This window comes from Engraulis encrasicolus, chromosome 4 (genome assembly GCF_034702125.1).
Source record: "Engraulis encrasicolus isolate BLACKSEA-1 chromosome 4, IST_EnEncr_1.0, whole genome shotgun sequence".
In the NCBI taxonomy this organism is placed as follows: domain Eukaryota; kingdom Metazoa; phylum Chordata; class Actinopteri; order Clupeiformes; family Engraulidae; genus Engraulis; species Engraulis encrasicolus.
The window spans coordinates 42,112,867-42,129,597 of NC_085860.1; the positions used below are offsets into that span (position 1 = coordinate 42,112,867).

The 16,731-nt window shown below is 45.3% G+C and overlaps 1 protein-coding gene across 1 annotated transcript in view; it reads right to left on the bottom strand.

The window, feature by feature from the left end:
• Positions 1-16,335, bottom strand: part of hydin (HYDIN axonemal central pair apparatus protein) — a 172,124-nt gene extending 155,789 nt beyond the window's left edge. The window contains exons 1-7 of the mRNA XM_063197456.1: positions 16,274-16,335; positions 15,853-16,021; positions 15,261-15,386; positions 14,375-14,494; positions 10,814-10,948; positions 8,291-8,490; positions 6,498-6,622 (exon numbers count right to left, since the gene is read on the bottom strand). Coding sequence (XP_063053526.1) covers positions 6,498-6,622; positions 8,291-8,490; positions 10,814-10,948; positions 14,375-14,494; positions 15,261-15,386; positions 15,853-15,987 — 841 coding nt within the window. The 5' untranslated portion in view covers positions 15,988-16,021; positions 16,274-16,335. The remainder of the gene's footprint in view (positions 1-6,497; positions 6,623-8,290; positions 8,491-10,813; positions 10,949-14,374; positions 14,495-15,260; positions 15,387-15,852; positions 16,022-16,273) is intronic.
• Positions 16,336-16,731: the final 396 nt, after the last annotated feature.

The window sequence follows — 16,731 nt, forward strand, 5'->3', positions numbered from 1 at the left end:
TGAGACAAACACTCTGAGATGAAGGGTACCATTAGCACTAGCCGCTAGACATGGGTACCCATGTAAAACCATTGGCGGCAGCTACATAGACACCTACAGTACAGTACAGATGAGCACCTGTCACCGAGAATACTATGTATTTATTCATATGCAGGCACTGAGATTGCTATATTGTTCAGTAGATGTTTGACTGACTGGCAGGAACGTTGCTGATCTGATGCAAATCCCGGCAAGAAAGGGTTTCCACAGCATCCAACCTCACAACAAACATCGCCCACCCCACCCCACCCCGACAAACACACACACGCACACACGCACACACACACACACACACACACACACACACACACACACACACACACACACACACACACAACCAACCAACTGCCCTCATATTCCTATCACACAGCTCCCAACCTTGAAGCTCCATATGCCCACATCACTTCCCCTCTTCCCCCTGCCCCCAACCCTGAAGCTCCAACACCATCCGACCTCCTTCACATCCTGCTCCAATTCCATCACACACCCCTTCACTGCCCCCACAGTACACCCCCCGCCCCTCTCACCTCACAACCCCCATTCCCATACCATCACGACCACACATACGCCTCCTATACCATCACACAGATATTATATGATTTAGACAAAAACAAAACAATATGACGCAAAGATAGATTAATGTTTTGTTATTGCACTATGCTCTCTGCATTCCATTGATATTCTCTGACTGCACATCACATGCAAAATGGATAAGCCTGTATTTGAAGCCTATATTGAAATTCCATGATATACCAGAAATTCCATGACCAATGGGGAACCCTGCCATCCTCATCATCACCACCCCTGGTCCAGTTCCACAATACAGTTCATCCAAATGCCAATCCCCCACCCCCCCCAGCTTCACAGCACCTCCCCCTCCATACCACACCTGTGTGCGTGAGTGAGTGTGAATGGGTGGAGGCTGCAAATGTGGCTCTAATGATGCTGTCCCACCACACACACACACACACGCACACACACACACGCACACATACACACGCACACACACACCTCATTTCGCACGTTTGCTGTAGTCCATACCACACCTTCAACTCCACAGTACCCCCCACTCCCCCCCACAACCACAAACCGCAAACCATACCGTCATACCATATCATCACCACCCCCAACTCCAACATTCCTTACCATCACACACACACACACACACACACACACACACACACACACACACACACACACACAAACACACACACACACACACACACACACACACACATGCGCATACACACACACATACAACACACAGACACACACACAAGTTTCCACTCCCCCCCCCACCCCTGAAGCTTCAGAAGCTAATCGGTCATGCTCAAACTATTACTACTAAATGGATGGAAGCACACAAGATATACATTTTCCCCCGAGGAAGAGCAGGCACTGCAAATAAATAAATTAACAAATAAATAAATAAATAAGTAGCCAAACAAAGAAGCAAACAAATAAATAAAGACTGTACTATACTATACGTTCTCTTCCAGGCGTATTACCATAGATTATCATCCAGAGTGGGAGCTGTGGTGAAAAACGCTATCTGCCAGCCGCAATCAGAAATCTCATGTTTTGCCAAGCAGCATTCTGTGCCGTGGGTGCGGTGCAGAGCTATGCTGTATTGTGCAGCGTTGCACGGTGTTTGTGGAACCCTGGAGGATGTAATAAGTCGCCCATGTTGCTGGCAGGCACACTGGTGTTTGTTTTTTGTGCTGGATGGCTGAATTCATATGAAAGCGAGTGATTTTCAATAAAAGACTTAATTGACTTTGAGTTCATCTGGAATGCAATCAGCGGCCTCTGACCCGACTGCAGATGAATGCGGTTGTGTGATTACATGAATATGTGGCATTCACACTGTTTATCTTTCATGCATAATGGTAACTGTGCATGTGTGTGTGTGTGTGTGTGTGTGTGTGTGTGTGTGTGTGTGTGTGTGTGTGTGTGTGTGTGTGTGTGTGTGTGTGTGTGATTGTGTGATTGTGTGTATCCGTGCGCGTGTGTGTGTGCGTGAGTGAATGTGACACACACACACACACACACACACGCGCACACATACACACGCACACACACACCTCATTTTGCACGTTTGCTGTAGTGACAAATTGTCGTAATGGTGTACTGCTCTGCGGTAAAGAGCTCCATTGGCAACATGCAACTGAAGACCAATATCTTAGCCATGACTCCAGCCATTTGTCACACAAAGTTTTCCAAATGCGTTTCCTTTGTCGAGCTATTTTAAGAAATACATTACACTGCTACGGCGATGTGGGCGGAAGCATGTTTGTATGTGTGTGTCTGAGAGAGTGAGTGTATGTGTGCTTAAGAGATGGGAGAGAGAGAGAGAGAGAGAGAGAGAGAGAGAGAGAGAGAGAGAGAGAGAGAGAGAGAGAGAGAGAGAGAGAGAGAGAGACAGAGAGAGAAAGAGAGAGACAGAGAGGGGGACGGTGATGGGGAGAGAGACATGAGAGAGAGATAAAGAGAGAAAAAAGGAGAGAGAGAGAGAGAGAGAGAGAGAGAGAGAGAGAGAGAGAGAGAGAGAGAGAGATGGAAAGGATGAAGAAAAGGGGAGGAGAAGAGAAGAGAGAAGTGGGTGGGTGGGAAAGATGGGGGAGGTGGAGTGTGTTCCCTGAGGAGGTTGTGGGAGAGGCTTTTCAGTGTGGAGGGAAAACAAGAAAACGGAGACACACTGCAGTAAAGCTCTGCCTCTTGGTCTCTCTCTCTCTCTGTCTCTCTCTCTCTCTCTCTCTCTCTCTCTCTCTCTCTCTCTCTCTCTCTCTCTCTCTCTCTCTCTCTCTCTCTCTCTCTCTCTATCGCTCTCTGTATCTCTCTCTCTCACAACCCCAACCCTTTCTGTTTCTCTCTCTCTCTCATCTGCCCCACCTAAACTACTCGTGGGGATTTTCACATTGCGATGGAAAATTCATACTCAGTAGGCGAATGCTAAAAAAATGGATAAGGCTGGTGACAGCAGCTCCCAGTCATAACTACCGGTACTTACATCACTACGCGAGTACATCACTATGCTCATTCACACTAATGTGGCCATCACCGCCACACTTCACTCCTTTCTTCTAAGATATTCTTCAGAGAAAAAATGTGTGGTGTATGTTGTGTGGCTATGGGAGACTAGGCGGAAGCAGTGAACAACACTGGAGCAATGAGGTAGAACCAGAGAGAGTAGATAAGAGAGAGGTTCCATTGGCCCATTGTTTCCGGGTTCTATTGTCGCAAGGGGGAGGGGGGAAATCCCCCTTTAGGCAGACCTAAGGACTGTTCTATTCATTCTAGGAGCATTATGACACGCTCCTTTAGGCAGACCGGAACCTGGTCACGTTAGGTGCCCATAGAAACCTATTACATTGGCATATCTCTATATACTTAAAGAATCTCTGGTAGAACAGTGGAACAGACCTTCAGAGGCTCCTCAACGCGGCATCTAGCAGAGAGCAGCTGAGGCTGAGGGCTGGGGGCATTTTGGAAATGTACAGCACACACTAACTACTCTCTCTCTCTCCATTTCCCTTTCTGTCTCTACGCCCCCCCTCCCCCCACCCTCTCTGCCTGCCACCCCTCTCTCTCCCTCCTTCTCTCTTTCTGCATCTCTCTCGCTCTCTTTCTGCATCTCTCGCGCTCTCTTACTGCATCTCTCTCTCTCTCTCTCTCTCTCTCTCTCTCTCTCTCTCTCTCTCTCTCTCTCTCTCCCTCTCTCTCTCTCCCACACTAGAGCGTGGGGACATGCTGTAGAGCAGCTTAATCTGAAACATAAATGAGAGGGGAAGGGGAAGGTGCTAAATTAAAAATGATAGGGCCCTGATGGACCCAAAGTGCTCTTTTCAGAGTGGCGTGCCCACTGAAATGTTAATGGGGCTGCCCTTCAGTGGACCAGAGTGTTTATGTACAAAGACAGCACTGCACCTCAGAAGAGAAGACCAAGAGAGACTAACCTGCCTACCTCAGCCACATTCGTCTTCACATGTGGCGACACACACACACATACACACGCACACACACACACACACACACACACAACACACACACACACACACACACACACGTGCACACACACATACACACACACACACACACACACACACACACAACACACACACACACACACACACACACGTGCACACACACATACACACACACGCACGCACACACACACACACACACACACACACACACACACACACACACACACACACACACACGCACGCATACTCTGCACAAAAGCACATACAGCATGCATACAGAGAGCAGAATGCAATGTGTATGCACACACGCTCCATACGCACACAAATTACATGCAGACATTCAATTGTATGCCACACGCACATAAACAAAACGCCTTTTGTGCATGCACGCTCAGCTGCACCAACACATAATTACAGCTAATTAATCTACATTCAAACATTCATACTTGCCCGCGCGCAAACAATCACCTGATTACACAGAAAACCACTCAGCCGCACAGAGCCAGTGTGAGGGGTTTACAGCTCTCCTGAGCCAGATAAGGGCGGTGGCAGGCGGGCAGGCGGGCAGACAGGCAGGCAGGCAGGCAGACAGGAGAGGCAGGCAGCTGTGCCGAGTTGGACCGGCCGGCCTATACAAACACCATTAGCTGCAGCGGCTGGCCCTCTCCCAGCCACAGCCACCGCCACAACCACAGCCCAGCCCAGTCCAGCACTCGAATCAGTAATCAGGCATCAGGAAGCGCTCTCCTCTCCCTCCCCCTCTCCATCACACATCAAGTGGCCATTCAATAGTACTCTGGCAGTCATTGCTCTGCCGGCAAGGTCATATGCTATCTTCTGCCTGGAACCATCCTATCCCAGAGCGAGGCTCCAAAACGAAACAGGCAATCATCACCAGCCACCACCAGAGCAAAATGCCAACCTGCTCATGGTATTTTCTTTGGCATACAGAGGGAACGACATACATGTATCTTTTTTCTAATCAGAAAATGAGATGGCTTTAATCTTCCAAATGCACTTGATGCCACTGCCCCCAAATGTGGGGGGGTGAGCGCCCGTGTGGGTTATCAGGGGAGCGGAGAGGAGGGGAGCGTTTGCCTGAGAAGGCCAATAACAGGGCTCTTCTGAATGGGCAGCAAACAGGCGGCTGATCGGCCGATAACCCACCCGGCCCCCCCAGCTACCCAGACTCATAAATCGCTTAATAGGATATGCTAATGCTGCTCCTCCCCACCGCGGCCAGAGATGCACCGTGCAGATGAGCCATCCCCGTTACAATAAAGCGGCGAATGATTAGCCCAGGTTTATGGACATCGCTGGAGGCTCAGGCTCGCACTGCACTCCAGCACACAGAGCCAGAGGAGGAGAGGGGAGCGTTATTATAACCACACATTAGCACCTATAAACAGATTCATCCTGTTGGTTCTGCTACACTGGGTGCATGCCTGGGTTACAGTGCTTTTAAATTAGCTTTTGTTTCATTCGTGCAGAAGTAAGATAAGACCCACAGAGTTTGCCTTCTTATCTATGGAATGAGATGGTTTCACACAAAAAACTATGGAATATACAGAGACATAAAATGGCAATGTACACAATGCTCTACTAAAAGTTTATGGAAAAGTTTTTTTAAATGTTTTTATTCTTCTTTTAACAGTTTTATGAGCTTAGACCATGCATAGTGACAACATGTTATTCAATTACATTTCATTGTAAGTTAGCTGTAATAATGGATAAAATTAGTTTATCACGATATAAACGATAGAGGAGAAGGGGCACAATAGACATTTTTCTATCACGATAAGGATATACTGTATATTGTCATATCGCCCAGCCTTCTGTTGTGCTGCACCAAACTTCACCATCAGCTCTTTCCTATATCATTTTAATTACCTTAGGAGGCCTTTGCAACTATATTGACAAGGTGTAGCTCTCTCATGCAGATGGGATCACCAGAGATCCTATTCACAATTTGCTGTAAAAGCTTAACTACATCATAACAACACTGCGATAACATTAAAGAGTCTTAAGTAACACATGGCCATTATCATTTGCTTGGCAATAAGGTTATTACAGAATTCTGCATGAAAGGGTTACGTATGTAGTAGTAGTAGTAGTAGTGACTGTGTTTGTGTGCAGTAGTGAGTGTGTTTGTGTGTAGTGGTGAGTGTGTGTAGTAGTAGTAATAGTGGTAGTATATTAGTAGTAGTAGTAGTAGTAGTAGTAGTAGTAGTAGTAGTAGTAGTAGTAGTAGTAGTAGTAGTGGCTGTGTTTGTGTGCAGCAGTGAGTGTGTATGTGTGTAGTAGGGAGTGTGTGTAGTAGTAGTGGTATGTGTAGTAGTAGTAGTAGTGGTAGTAGTAGTAGTAGTAGTAGTAGTAGTAGTAGTAGTAGTAGTAGTGGCTGTGTTTGTGTGCAGCAGTGAGTGTGTATGTGTGTAGTAGGGAGTGTGTAAGTGTCCAGTAGTGTCTGTGTACCTGTATGGTAGTGCAGCAGCAGGTCCTGCGTGTGGTCTCCAGTGGTGCGTGGTAGGAAGTCTACGGTGATCTGCATACTCTCCCCCACACCCAACGTGCCCTGGGCAGGGTCCACACTGAATGGACTGCAGACACACACACACACACACACACACACACACACACACACACACACACACACACACACACACACACACACACACACACACACACACACACACACACACACACACACATCCAAGGCCATAAGCACATGAGAATGGAAATACAGGTAGACACAAACACACACACTCACAGACATTCCTACACAAACACAAATCTATTTCTCATTTGTTATGTCATATGCAATTGGTTTGATTCCAATGAAAGACAGTGCAAGCTCGGCTGGATCAAACAATGCACTTGATTTGGTCAGCAGGACTTCACTACACAACTATAATACAGACAGGATCTTTCATTGGGTACAGTACAGTACAGCACATCAGAAGTACAAGTCCCTAATGTGCATGTGCACCAGAAACGTTAAAGAAGTTAAGTTATTCGCTGTGGACATGACATTGACATGTTTGATTTAGCTAATCACATAACGGCTCTGGCTTGTCAGCCAGGGACATTCCAATTGGTTTTCGCCAAACCGCATCATAGCTCATTACCATAATATCAGCGGACTTTTAATCGCTGAAATTCGTTCTGATCACCCAGGTGCTCCCCCTTTGGTCACTCAATTCCAATTCTGTAAAAACCCTACAATAAATGCAGAATATAACATATAATAATAGTTTTGAACCAAAATAAGATATTCATTTGTGATAAATGCCTTTCTGTTTGAGAAATTTTGCTCTGAGGAGTGCCGTGCGTGATGGCTACACGATCTACAGACAGCCTACCTGTTCTTAGCTCCTCCTTGTCACTCATTCAAGTAAATGAGGCTTATGAAGCATCTGGTGCAGAGTAGGTCGTGGTATGGGGGGCCCTGGATGAAATTTAGCTTAGAGCCCCATAAAGGCTTGAGACAGCCCAGGTTGTCCTTTTTTAAATTGTTGCGCGAGTAATTACAAGCAATACGTTGCTTTAACCGCAGAGACGCTGGTTTTTGAATGCTATGGGTGTCATTCCGTGATTGTTGAAGGGGTGTCTCGATTCGTAGGGGTTGCGTTTCAAGCTCCGTTTGAAGGGACAAGGCTCAAGGGGAAGGCGTAGGGGTAGGGGTTAGGGATGGCGAAAATTGAAAAGACTCATTAACCGGTGGTTAACCGGTTAACCAGTAATCTTAAATTATACAACGTTCACGTGCCTGATATGCACAGCACTGATTTTTGTAAGTTTTATTTTTCACATAAGCCTTTTTTTTTTTGCTGCGCAGACAGGACCTGCCATGTCTAGCCACTGTTGCCAGATGGAAAATGCTGAATTACTGTACAAAAAATGATTGTTTCTTGGGGCTTTTTGGGAGGAAATTATTATTATAATTATTATTATTATTATTACAACCGGTTAACCGGTGGCAGAAAATTTTGACCTGTTAATGTTGATCCGGTCGACTATCGGTTAACCAGTTACCGGTTAACATCCCTAGTAGGGGTAGAAATTAGAAATGGGATTCGGCCTTACTCTACCACATGTATACACACACACACACACACACACATACAAGATCCATTACTGGCAACACCAGTGGGCAAGAGTATTCACAATATAGTAGTGCATGTATAAAAAGACATGGAACCACAAAAGACACACACACACACAAGCACACTTTATGCTTGCATTGTGTTGAGTAATGCCTGACCAACCTGGCGGTGCTGAGCTGGAACCGGGCCTCTGCCAGGCCGATGTTGCGCACCAGCATGGTCTTGTGGGCGGCCACCTTGACAGGGCTGATGGGAAAGTGCACCTGGTCGGGCAGGTCCAGCATGGCCCGCGCCCCGATGGCCCGGATTGGCACCTCGAACTTCTCCCGCTCCGTCACACAGATCACCCTGTGGATGTAGTCCTGCCGAGGCAATGGGGGAAACATACATTAAATATATATGGGTACCAAGCATACACTGTATACATACAGTGTTGACACACATGGAAAATGGTGTTGTGCGTATGAGTGTGCACTGAATCTCTGGGGAGTTTGGGTTAGCTGACCGCGGGAAAACACCGGCTAGGGCTACAGTACTTGACAAGACCAACGTTAGTGCTATTGGTACTGTATGACTGAGAAGAGTGAGATCTAGTGGAAAAAGTTATACTCAAAGGAGAAAAAATCCAAAATATCAACCATGAAGGGCAACCAACACAAAACCAGCAACAGAGAACGGATTAGATTTTCTGTTCAATAGGAATGTTATTTAAGTATTTGTGATGTGCCTTACAAAATCTTCCAAAAAGCTTCAGTAGTGGCCTGTATGCGGAGTATGATGTGGACTGACCAGTTGTAGGATGTTTGGATGTATGTCCAACCTTCTGTTCAAATCAAATTCCTATTTCCCTTAACCCGACCTACAATACATTCAAATTTTAACTAATACCCTCCCCCCGATCCCTGGTTGCCTGCCCACTGGAGCAGACTACTGGATGTGAGTCCTGCGTGGAAGTGAAAGGTCTGCCTGGCCTGCCAACAGCAGAATAAACCTAAGGCCCTTTCTTGTGTCGTTAACAAATGAAGAAAAGAGGCAGGTAGAAAAGTAAAGGAATTAAAAGCAAAGGAGTGCAAGTGAAGTAACATGCAGGGCAAAGGTTTCAGTTATGTATGTGTTAATAATGTAACTAATAAGGTTTAGTAATACAGTAGAAGGTTTTATGTAGGCTTTAATAATGTTTTCTCTTTTGTTCAAACACGATAACCAGTGGCGATAAGGCAGTTTGCTACATAAACATACAATGCAGTAGGTACGGTATTAATCCCAGCTTCAGAAAGTAAACACTGAGTCTGCTTCGTATTTCACCCTGACATTTCCTAAACCAGCTGCCTCTAATGAGCCCACAAATCACCAGCTTGGCTAATTACTCAAATTAACTATACATACACACTTGGCAAGGCTAATTAGTGAACTTAAATATTTCAAGTCTACAAGCCGAATAAACACACTACAGGGTTTCCATCGTACTGTCGGGACCCAGCATTGGCACTTAAGTCCACAGAGGACTTCACGGACAGATTCCCCAGGTCTGTTTTAATTTGGGCTTTCTACGGCCAGTTTACTTACTTCCGGGGACTGATTAGGTCATTGTAAGCTTCATGGCTCCACATAACAGCGTTTTACTCAGCAATACAATGTGTTAATGGGCCAACAGAAAACTGCAGATTTGTGGTCTGTTTTACTGGCTGCAGAGGCCCACAGTGAGGGGGCGGGGGATGAGGGGGAGTGAGGATGGTAGTGGAAAACTTTCCATCTCCTGCTTCGTGCCTATCCAAGCATGTGCTCTCTCTCTCTCTCTCTCTCTCTCTCTCTCTCTCTCTCTCTCTCTCTCTCTCTCTCTCTCTCTCTCTGCAGGCCTTATTGTTCAGGGACGCGTTAACGAGGAATGTGAGACTTGACATTAATGTTTTCAGGCGTCCACAGGGGAAAAAAGGGGGAAAAAACACAGGCCTTGGAATTTGGAGGATCTCAGGCATCTCAGCACCCTTGAAGTGTTCTGACTGTGGTGTACAAGCCAAGCTGGCAATAGAGATGTGTAATGTTGAGGCTTCATGCACAGATGCCCTGTGTTGTCCTGTTTCGCTTCGAGTGATGCAGCAGTTTGTTGTGTTGAATGTTGCATTGTATTGTTTGTGGTCCTGTCAGGTTGTGCAGCGCCAAAGAGCTTGCTACTGATGCCGCTGCCTGTTCTGCTGTGCTATATCTCACTCTGTCGTGTTTTTATCTTGTGCTGTAGCATCTGGTGCTGTGTTCTATTGTGTTGTGTCTGGTGCTGGGTTCAGCTGTGCAGGGTCGGTTCTCGACCGACATTTTCAGGGGGGCACATTAATTGGCAAAAGAGACACAGTTTTAATGTTATGAATATATAATATACAAAAATGCATATCATGTCGCGGTCATTGGCTGTTCAGCACAGGGGCCACAACAGGGGCCAGGAGGAAATCTACAGGGGCCCTGGCCCACCTTGTCCCCTGTCTAGAACCGCCCATACCGCTGTGTTATGTCTGGTGCTGTGTGCAGCTGTGTTGTGTTTAGCACTGTATTCTGCTGTGCGTTGTCTAGTACTATGTACTGTTATGCTGTGTCCGGCGCTGTATTCTGCTGTGCTTTGTCTATTGCTGTGTTCTTGTGTCCTGCTGTGCTGTGATGCTGATTTCTGCTGTGCTGCGCTGTGCCGTGTCTCACCTTGTTCTCCTGTGGAGTGAAGAGCACAGTGAAGGTGGAGGCCATTCCTGGAGCCACCTTGATGCACACGTCCACAGGGCTGATCACCTTGAAATACAGAGAGTCCTCCTCCACCACTTTGACCAGCCGAGGTATCTGGCCGCCAAGAGACACAAGCACAGACCCACGCACACCGTCAGTCACAAACCACATACTGTATAATGTCACATTATGAATATTGAATGAATATCAACTGTAAGCACTGAGGTCTCTTTTAGTGAAAGTAATATATGCAGATGTGCTAATCTGTATATTTCTCGATAGTTTTATCATTAAAACCACACATTTTTTATGACATTCACCCAGCCTACAACCTCTCCCAAGGCACAACATACTATAAATATACACTACAGAAATGAATTCTGTGAGAAATATATAAAATAATAAACAGAATAGCATGTCCTAATGAAGGACTGTGCAGAGTGTTAATGTAAATGTGCCGTATGCTGGAGGCATAGGGGGGCCCAGGCAGAGCTACATGAGCGATTAACAGCCACTTATGCATGCAGCAGCAGAGATAACGTTTCGTGTTCCCTCGCACCCGGCATCTCCACGCCGTAAAGAAAGCAAATAATGAAATAAATACTGCTGGGTGTATAATAAGTATAGCGTATCAGGGTTTTGGTGGTGGGTTGCAAGAGCGTCATTCATAGCTTGGGGTTCAGCTTCGGTATGACTAACATCAGCAACACGTAATAGGATTTGCTGCACTTGATTTGACTGTACTTAATATTCAATATCCACCAGCTGACAGGGGAAAAGAAATAAGCCAACATTTTTTTCCAGTGTATGTGCTCACTAATAACAGTATATTTAGTATTTTGGAACCCAATGGCCGAGCAAAAGGATTTCCAAGTGGGTGAGGACTCTGGATGGTGGCTGCTTTCTATCGAGTCTAATTATCTTGGTGTAAATGACACCGATTTGGCCCTTTGGTTAAGACTGTCGGTGAGGAAGCACAGTGTGCCAGTTTGGAGAGGAGCTGGGTGTGGAGGAGAACTTTGATGTTCTGTTTACAGCTCATCAGTAACTACTTCCCGAGAATGCAGTAGAAATATACACGTTCTTATGGAGACACAGCAGTCATTATCACGGCCATCCCTACTCTACTGTCTCTCTCTCTCCCACAGTGCTCTCAAATTACACACTTAAGACACAGTCTAATCTATAGCTGCCCTAAATAAGTTATTCTATACTGTACATGTCAGCCTTTTAAAAATAAGTATGCATACTGCATGTGATCTCCACAGCAGGATTGTTGTGTGATGTGGCCTCATTTTAGGGAGTGCTCCGTGCAGTAGGCATGGCAACAGCACAAGGGGTCTCATCCTTAAAGACTTTAAGCATCTCCACCGCCTTCCTTGAGCTTCTTTAGAGCTGGGTGGTTTGAAAGCACTGGACAGCTTAAGTGGTCAGGGAATTAAGAATATGGTCTGAGACCCTCAAAAACCTAAATTCCAACTTTTCTAGGAAAGTGCTGTGGAGTGTGAGTGTTGCGATCCTGACTTGTCTTCCAGGACACTCCTCACAGCGGGGGGGTAACTACAAGCACAGCTGGAGCCGAGGAGGATCACGCCACACACGTCAAGTCAGGAACACAGATCGAGGCATCAAGAGGCAGAATCGTATCTTGCCTTCTTAAAAACTCATAAAAAGTGACAATATGGTACTGTATCAAGGCTGGCTTCCTGACTTCACCGTGCTACAGAAACGTTTGCCTGCATTGCCTTCCAGGATTTCAGCTCATGCTGTTGCCAATTTCCCAATCTGTTTGTTTGCATTAACACAAATCCCTCTGCACCAACACTATCAAATTGGATGGATTTCCATAAGGCATGAAAACCGTGAAGTGGCGTAAATGGTTTCAAACTTGAGCACTCGAAATTGATAAGATCATTTAGAGTGCAGCACCGTTAAGTGCGTTAAATGAAATGAAAATCAGATCTGATATGTTTCAGAGCCCATACAGGCCCCCTGCTTCCCCTGTTCATTTCCTTGAAATAAATGAAACACTGAAGGCTGTTGTCCAGAAATTAACCCATTCATTTAATTAACTCCTGTGACCCGAATTCTTAAACTCAGTTGAAAACGCAAGCTTTATTCCCAGAGATGCCATTATTGGACATTATTAAAGTGCAAATGGAGCCTTAAACACTGTGTGCTCTGAATTAAGGCAATTAAGACATTCCCCAGCCTCCCATCCATAATGTGTGGCTATAATGAATATTTTATAATGCATTAATACAAGCTGGGGACCCACCCGCTCAAAAATATCCGCCAAGTGTAAAACGACACCCACAGAGTCCTGGTTGACATTGCCTTTCAGGCCGGCAGCCCTGGCATGCAGTGGCTGTGTGTGCAACAATACATCTCCTTGACCCTTTGCTGACCCTCTGCCTGGCTTTTATGGGGAAGAATGTGTGCAAAGTGTAACTGAGACGGTGGACCATTCAAGATCCACGGATGATTCAGCCCTTTCATCCAATTAATTATGCGGGGCGTCCACACTAGAATACGATTTAATGGGGAATCCAATCACTAGCTGTGCGGCGTGCTGCATGCATGCAGAGGTTTAATCAATGATGCAGGGCTGAGAGTGTCTTCATGCCCACATACCCCTCCGTAATTACCACAATAAAAGTGGCTCGGGCTAGCTAGCTGCTCAGCCCAGCTGTGAGTGAGCATATGTAAATTACAACAAAGGTGGACCAGTTGCTACTAGAGATGGGATTTATGGCTCTTTTTCGGGATCCGGATCTTAGTGGCTCGTTCCTTTCAAAGAGCCGTTCAAAAAACTGGCTCTTTTGGCTCTTTTTTAAATTATTTATTCAGTGTTAAAAATGTAATATTTTGACTCCACCTCAAGGTAATTTTGTCCAAACAACAACTGATTATTCTCCTGCTTCTAAAGACTGTTTTTGCCTCTCTTTGAGGCAAACAATTGTGTTTTTTTCCCAAATTTAATTACTCTGGTCGAGGTCACGTGCTTAAAATGAATGAAAAATGAACGAAATAACGGTCGAGTGGCTCCCCCAGCTGTGATCCGGTTCCCATCGTTCACTTCAGGGAGCCGTTCAAAAGAACCGGCTCGTTCATGAACGACACACCTCTAGTTGCTACAGTTGCTGCCTAGCCTCATCTGCAAGTGTACGTGAAGAAGATATCCACATGATGCAACAAACATACAAGCCACCTTTAGAGTTTCCGCTCTACTAGTTTGTCCAAGTTGTACATATACAGTGTACATGCACACAGACTAATTTGGACACTCATACACACATACAGTCTATATCTCTTTCTCTTTCTCTTTCTCTATCTCTCTCTATCTCTCTCTCTCTCTCTCTCTCTCTCTCTCTCTCTCTCTCTCTCTCTCTCTCTCTGTCTTCCTCCCTACACACACACACACACACACACACACACACACACACACACACACACACACACACACACACACACACACATGCAGTGACATAAATGGTATGTTGCCTGTGTGCCTGGTCCGTGCTGCAATAAAGAGCCTACCTTGTCATTGTTTCTGAGGACAAGAGGCAGCTCGTAGGTCTCGGAGGGGCTGTAGTTCTGGAAGACGATCTCTGAGGGGTACGGCTGGAACATGGCCTGGTCCACATCCACCGAGGACACCTGTTCACAGACACCAGTACCAGAGAAATAGCACACAGTTTTAAAAAATACAGTGTTAATTCAAAACTTAGAGAGTACACTCTGACCAAGTACACTCTAGAATATGTTAAATTGTCTCTCTAAGTGTTGAATTAATACTGCTTTTTTAACTGAGCAGATGTTCACAATGAATAACATCATGCCAACGTGACCCACTTTTTTCTTGGAAAAAAGATGTATGACATAGTTACAACTGTGGATGAGCTAACACTGTCCCTTTTTTCCACGTCTATGAGGCAAACCCCTAGGAGACGGAAAACTGTCATATTGATTGTGTGAGAAATTTGCAGTCCGCTCTACAGCATTTCAAAGGATTTGCAGCCCGAAGAGTGAGAAATACACCACACGTTCTCCATCATTGAAGAATGCAAGAACCTGCCAATAACACACACTAGTAAGTCACGGCTGCAAGTTATTGATGTTTCAGTGTAGATTTTAATAGCAGTGTTTTGCATAGCGGCTACGCTACAGCTAATTACTACTGTAGGGTTGATGAATAGCATGGCCTGTCAGATGAACACATAAATCCCCCCGTGTGTGCCCCATCATTTACTTACTGTAACAATGCAGCAACACACACTAAACATCAATTTAGTGTCAGCATAAAGCCGCATTACTGCAGCATTTCCTTGAGAATCGTCATATGGTTCAATGAGCCATTTAGTTAATCTTTTTGATTTGTATTCACACTGGTAGGCCTACGCATGTTTAGAGTGAGAGAAAATACCTTCTGGTGTGTAGTCTCGCTCATGTCTAGGAGTTCCAGGATGCGCGGCGGGTGCATCTCATAGGTGTTGGCCAGCCGCTCCTCTGTGGAGAGGGACATCTCTTTCGCAAACACAGAGGGCGTCATCTACAATAACACAAGCACACAAGCAACACAAGTTATGTTCACGTTATACCATAACCCATATCAAACGCTGCTCTACAATATACTGTTCAATATTCATGAAAGCAGCCCAGGTCTGTTGCTATCAGCCTTTGCTTCATATGTTCATACTAGTGTTTATAGATTAGGCCTATCAAGCAATCATAATTTTGGCTCTACGTCAAATCTTGAAGCGATTATTCAAGTCATGTGGATATTTTATCTTGTCAATTGGGTTCTGAATCAGTATTTTTATTTTACAAAGCAGATTTTAATTTAAAACATAGGCCTTCCAGTGGAAAACACATTGCCTAAAACACAAGGCCTCAAAGACAGAATAAAAAAGTAAGTTACTAGCATGTGTGGGCCTACTGCTTTTAATCAGAAAGAGTGGAAACCAGCATTGCAAAAGTTTTACTGTCTGTGCAGAAATAAAGACTTTTTCTCTTACTCGTGTCGTTTTGTTCAGTCGTTTCACCAGCTTTGGGTTCCGAGGAGCCACAACTTTGCTCTTCGTTCCATCTGACATTTTCACAGGTGGATTTTGAAGAGCCACGTTTGAACCCTGGACCTTTGAAGTTGGCATTGTGAAATTGGCTCTTCAGTCTTTATTATGTTATCTAAGAGACAAAGGATGCACAGATAACAAATAAAGGCGTAAGTTCTTGTTTTATGGTATTTAAATATGTTGTACAGTCTCTGCACTCCCCAATGTTATATAGCTGCCCGCCACTGTCAGCAAGACCTGTTATTTCAACCCATTTCATTTCATGAGATGTTTTCGTAATGTGGCAACATCATGGGCGTTTACATCTATCTGTATACGAGCTGTATCGCATCTACAAAGTGACACAAGTTTTGTTTTTACTTACAGCGTTGTTCATTTCAATGGCAGACGTTTGTTTGCACACACAAGTCCCTTGGAGAAGTCAAAAGTTTGAGGTTGCTATGACAACAGCTAGAGCGACTACCCAACAAACCACTGCCTGATTGGCCGAAAAGCAATATTCTGTTCGTTGACTGGCTTGTTTGATGTTCTCGCGTTAGAAACAGCGCTAGATGGGCGAGGTTGATAGGCGCGTCTAGACGTTCAGCTGGGGCTGTTTGTTTTCTTCTGCTGTGGAAACAATGTTGCCAATCTTGCCAATGGGCGCCGCGCACAGCGCAAAAGGAAAGATGTCCGAATGTTTGTAAACGGGCAGAAGAAATTATTTTTATCCTGGCTAATTATCCATTGTTATGGATTTCTGTTCCAGGTAAATTGAGACAAGGCACGATAGCCAGCCAAGGCCTTACGGTTCATCCGTTTAATATGTCAAAATGCAATAAG